This window comes from Mycetomoellerius zeteki, unplaced genomic scaffold, assembly GCF_001594055.1.
Source record: "Mycetomoellerius zeteki isolate Tzet28-1 unplaced genomic scaffold, Tzet1.0 scaffold151, whole genome shotgun sequence".
NCBI classification, from domain to species: Eukaryota; Metazoa; Arthropoda; class Insecta; order Hymenoptera; family Formicidae; genus Mycetomoellerius; species Mycetomoellerius zeteki.
The window spans coordinates 27,085-32,328 of NW_017256458.1; the positions used below are offsets into that span (position 1 = coordinate 27,085).

Consider the following 5,244-nt stretch of genomic DNA (forward strand, 5'->3'; position numbering starts at 1 on the left):
GCTGCTTCTAAGCCAGGGAGGTGGGGGGGGAGAGGGAAGGTCCTCAATGTCCGTTCGCGATGATCCGCGAGATGAATCACGCGCGGAAAAAAAGATTCAAATCCCGAAACTGTCACGTCGCACACCGTCGCCCACCTTCACTTATTGAAAAACCGTCAAGAGGTGCCCTGCGTGCCTGAAAATAGTAACATGTACTCGGCAATTGTCGACCGAACGCGACCGAATATCGACGGAAGCGCTCGAGCGCGGCAGATGGCGGTAGCGTCACGCGCACGCCCGGCAAACCGCTGGTAGCGACACGCCATTGGCCACGAACCGCGACCAATGGCGCGTGCCCTCGCGTATCGCCCGTCTAACTAAAGCCTGTGGCACACGATGCTTGCTTTCCTCCTAGATTCTTAGCTGGATTAGAATCTTGCCATCGTATTGGCTACGGTACTGACAGTGTCAGCATCGTAGCCAATACGGTGGCAAGAATTTATTCTAGCTAGCAAGACAACAAGCATCGCGTGCCGCAGGCTTAACTGACCGCTGCGCCTACGATCGATGCCTGTGGACGTCGCGAGCAATTGCGCTGAAAGATGAAAACGTACGAAGGATGGCGCGACGCGTGGATTCGATCGTTAATGACGAATCACGTTGCCGCGTGACGTACACCGTGTATACTGACGACTTTAATCTCTCTCTCTCTCTCTCTCTCGTTCTCCTCTTTCTGTCACTTGTGAATCTTTCATACATTAGATGCTTTCCATTTACATCGATTCTCAGATAATTTTTACTTGTGTGACGTCGTAACTCAGTTGAACGCGCGTTCCTTTTGCATTCTGACTTAGGGTCACTGTCACCAAGCTCAGTTGATCTAATTAGGCCAGTTAGTCCATCGGAATTGACCAATCGCATTTGTCATTTTGTTTGAAGAATTGACAGATTGGTCAATTCCGATGGATTAATTGGCTCAGTTAAGTTAACTGAGCTTGGTGACAATGGCCCTTAATCGTCGATTAGTTAATCGAAGCTCAGTTTAACCAACTTTAGTCCGGATCTACAATAGGTGTTTTAAGACTTAAGCCATAAGAAATTGACCAATTACAGTCGAATCCAAGGAGAATAATCGACTGTGATTCGCCCATTTCTTATGGCTTAAGGCTTAAAATTCGATTGTAGATCCGGGGTTAGAGTAACTAGTGTAAACGTATGGTGCGTTCGGGGAGGCGCTAATAGCGCTATCTGTCATTCTATCTTCGTTGTTTATTAAACGTAAAACAAGGATAGAATGACACAAATAGCGCTAATAGCGTCTCCCTGAACGCACCTGTAGTCAGTGTTGCTTGGTTACTCAATGGCTCAGTTCCAACCAGATCTGGTTGCGGAGCTAATAAAACGAAGAAGAAGAAGAACAAGTGTTGCGTGGCTGTGACAGTTTTCCTAACCTGAATAGTCAACTTTGACAACTAATGTCTCGGTTCGCAAAGCAGAGCAACGTTTTTTTCTGTTAGATTCTTTCGTTGCAAAACGCGTCGAACAAGACTAATTTCATTTATTTTTGAAGTACGAGGAGCTGAACTGTATACTTAATTACCCTCCTTATATTTAAGCTGTCTCGAGGAAAGCGATATCATGAACGTCCTTACGCGGTGTCCCGGATTATACTGCGGCAGGGAATTGCTGCAGGATGGAAATTGGAGCATTTGTGGAGCTTGCCCGCGCGGCTTCCGCGCTAACGCTTCATCGGCATGCGAGCCCTGTGAGGATGCGCCAATGTTCTATGATTGGCTGTACCTAGGCTTCATGGTCTTGTTAGCTTTGGTGCTGCACTGGTTCTGCATTGACATGGTCGCCATGCGTCGTAATATACCCAAAGAAGTGATCGCCCTTCATCTTTCTGCATTATTTGAAGTAGTCCTGGCGTCCCTCATAGTCCTTCAGTTAACAGATCCCATTGGATCGTTCAGCATTAAGTCATGCAAGGCAAAAAAATTATCAGACTGGTATACACTACTGCATAATCCGAATCCTAATTATGAAGCGACTTTACACTGCACGCAAGAGGCAATTTATCCATTGTTAGTACAGTTACCTATATATTAAATTAATTTACCCATAAAAAATACAAAATTTTTTTACAAAAGTCTCTAGATTGTAAAGTATTTCTGTAATATAATGAAGATTAGTAGGATTACAACAATAGTAAATCTTTACTGACACTTTTAATTTCTAATCAAATAACAAAAGTATCAGATTAATTAATGCTAGAGTACTTAACTAATGGAAGTCTTGTTAGTCTTCACTTGTCACAGAACGCATTACAATTTTTAAAAGTTAAATAAAAACTATTTTCCTCAGATATTTTGATATTAATGTCTATCAGAATATCTTATAATACACACACGCGCGCGCGCGCGCATATATATATATAATACATCTCTAATATATATTTATGATCTTACAGGTACACTATGGTTTTTGTCTTTTATGCTTTAGGAATAGTTCTCATGCTGTTAATAAGGCCACTAATAGCTAAGAAATTTTTACCGAAACAGGGAAAGTTCTCTATTTATGCAGCGCTGTATTTTTATCCAATCCTTGCACTGCTTCATGCCGTGGGAGGAGGTCTAATATGTATGTTGTATATACCCTATAGTACTATGAAAACGTGTTAATTGCTGATTATATATATTTTTTTGCAGATTACTCCTTTCCTTATATTCTCATTGTCCTGTCGGTACTTTCAAATGCAGCGCATTTCGCATTTAAACTGAATCAAACGGTAAAGTCATTGTTGTTGAGTTCCATCTCGGATATAAAGAATGTGATCGTCATTTTGGGCCATTGGTTGCTGCATGGATATGGTGTAATAGCGGTTGCGACTCTTCGGGAAGTCACTATTCATCCCACGATGTTGCTCCTAGTTGTATTACCTGCTCTATTTTATATTATAACAGCGAAATTCACTGATCCACACAAATTGCATATTGAATAAGTTTCCCAAGTAGATCATACGTATAGTGTTTATACATACTATCTCCCGCATGTTTAAGATTAACATGATTAGGCTGTGTATTTATTGTGATAAAAGCGAGATTTTGCGGACATACGCGTGAAAGCATTATGGGATTCTTTTAATAAAGATTCTCTTTCAATAGTTCGTGAAATTTTCGAAAATGTAAATGCCATAGTAAAAAAAAAGTTGATGGAGAACGATTCTATGAATTTGTATCGTTTTCTATAAGTTTATATCATTTTTTATCGTCGACCTCGCGAGCATCACGATTGATCAGATATGAATTCTATCGTATTTTATTAATATTTGTACTAGATTCCTATAAGATTTGATCCAAATCAGTAATCAATGAATTCACAAATCAGATTCCATATTCAAAACAATGAGATTCTTTTCTATCGTTCTCTATCAATTTTTTTTTACTAGGGTGTAGTATAGAGCCCCTAAAAGAAGTTAGCAATTTTTGATGTTTGCTACATATGTATATATTTCATTACATATACGTACATCGAGATATACTTCTTTTGCTACGCAATATAATAATTACACACGGATATACATAATTCAAGTAAAACATTTCACATATAGTTTGTTTCAATATACGAACAAATCAAGCTTTTATATAAATCTAAGAAATAACATCGCCCATTTTACTGTGGGTTCTGGGTTATGACCTAGGCTGCGTTCCGTTTCACGCATGATGTGCATAATGCGCATCATGGGTGAAACGGAACGCAACCCTAGATTATGATATTAATCGGCTTATTATAATAGGCCGCTATGTCATCCGTGCGTTTTTATCGTACGATCAATTTTTCAAGCCTATTGATTGACTGTAAGATAGATAAAATACAGTTTAATTTTACATATTCTTTTTGACATAAAGCTTTATTTCCATCAGTATATTGAAGCAAAATGCAATCGTATATAGCTGATCGCTTTCACAATTTGAATTATCTTTTGGATTGATTTAATTATAAATTGGATTAATTACGATTCTTCTTTCGGTACAAATGTTAAAATCAGTGTGCTTTTCGGTGATATGGGTACAGCATCCGACGGCAGTTTCATCCTACAAAAGTGATTGAGTTCCAGTATTAAAATGAAATAATTATTGAATAGATAAAATAAGAGATTTTTACAAATTTTTAAAAGACTTACTTCATAACTTCCATATTTTGAACATAGTTGGGACTATGTGCGACTACGCTGACTTCCTCCGATATCCGCGGTATTCCGGATAAATTTATAATGGCTAATTCTTCCCCAGTCTGATACGCTACCAGATATCCAGGATTACCGCTTTTTAGCCTATAAATTTAATTTATGTATTTATTATTATACTTTCATATTTTAATCAAGCATAATAAAATATATCGAAGAATATATACAATACAAAATATAAGTTATATATGAAATCATGTATACTACTGACCAAAAATTTAAGATTAGCCGGTATTCATAGTCCGTTCTTATTTAAAGACCGTCTTAAGTAACGTCTAAGACGCTAATATGATTGATTCGTGACATCTTAAGTATATAAGATAGTGTTAAATATAAGAATCGATTATGAATACCGATCTATGATCTAATTTACATCGTGTTTCACCTAACTGTTTAAATAACAATTCATCTAATTGTTTAAATGAAACATATAAGGTTTTAAATGATGCAGAAAAGCAAGGCACATATGTCCAAAAAAAAAGTCCTTTAGGTTGATTTTTTATAGAAAATATACTTTAAAAATCAATGCTGATAATGTAATATAAGGGAACTCAAATGTTTAACGAGCTGTCAGCAACGAGCTCAGCACGAGTTTCCGGTTGTCCGATCGAGCTGAAATGTGACAGGAACTATTTTTTTATGGATTGAAATCATTCTAAAGGGTGCCGTGGAAAAATTTGAAAGTCGAAAAAGATGGACCACCCTAATATAAATAAATATATATACAGGGTGTTTGATAAGTACCGCTAAATCTTTCGCACAGGAGCAGAATTGTTAAAAATTGCCGAAAATTGGTCTTCAATAATTTTTTACTCAAACACTATCAACTTTACAGAAAAACTATAAGAGACAAAAATTGTTTATTTTCTTCTCATAAAATTTCGAGAATTTTTTGATAATTTTTTAATATCGTATTTTCTGATATTGGTAAAAATAAGAAAATTCAGTACTAAAAAGTTGATAAAAAATTCTGAAAAAAAGAGCTCTATGAGAAAAAAATAAACAATTTTTGTCTCTTG

The 5,244-nt window shown here is 37.0% G+C and overlaps 2 protein-coding genes across 3 annotated transcripts in view; one reads left to right on the plus strand and one right to left on the minus strand.

Moving 5' to 3' along the window:
- The first annotated feature begins 1,177 nt into the window (after positions 1-1,177).
- Positions 1,178-3,097, plus strand: LOC108720547 (JNK1/MAPK8-associated membrane protein). Its single transcript, XM_018444623.1, has 4 exons — positions 1,178-1,197; positions 1,596-2,063; positions 2,450-2,619; positions 2,688-3,097. The coding sequence occupies exons 2-4, from the start codon at positions 1,618-1,620 to the stop codon at positions 2,978-2,980; spliced, it is 909 nt and encodes a 302-aa protein (XP_018300125.1). The 5' UTR covers positions 1,178-1,197; positions 1,596-1,617; the 3' UTR covers positions 2,981-3,097.
- Positions 3,098-3,487: 390 nt separating this feature from the next.
- CD98hc (CD98 heavy chain) overlaps positions 3,488-5,244 on the minus strand; it is a 9,836-nt gene continuing 8,079 nt past the window's right edge. Inside the window, exons 9-10 of one of the 2 annotated variants that reach the window (XM_018444620.1) lie at positions 4,163-4,312; positions 3,488-4,073 (exon numbers count right to left, since the gene is read on the minus strand). In XM_018444620.1, the coding sequence (XP_018300122.1) occupies positions 3,992-4,073; positions 4,163-4,312 (232 nt within the window). In that variant the 3' untranslated portion in view covers positions 3,488-3,991. The remainder of the gene's footprint in view (positions 4,074-4,162; positions 4,313-5,244) is intronic. The other variant, XM_018444621.1, reaches the window with a different exon arrangement.

What these genes read in the sequence shown, in the direction of transcription:
- LOC108720547 (XM_018444623.1), top strand. Translation starts at nt 1,618, where the DNA reads ATGAACGTCCTTACGCGGTGTCCCGGATTATACTGCGGCAGGGAATTG. An exon ending in CAAGAGGCAATTTATCCATT is followed by an intron (nt 2,064 to 2,449) that starts GTTAGTACAGTT and finishes ATGATCTTACAG; the next exon opens with GTACACTATGGTTTTTGTCT. An exon ending in CGTGGGAGGAGGTCTAATAT is followed by an intron (nt 2,620 to 2,687) that starts GTATGTTGTATA and finishes ATTTTTTTGCAG; the next exon opens with ATTACTCCTTTCCTTATATT.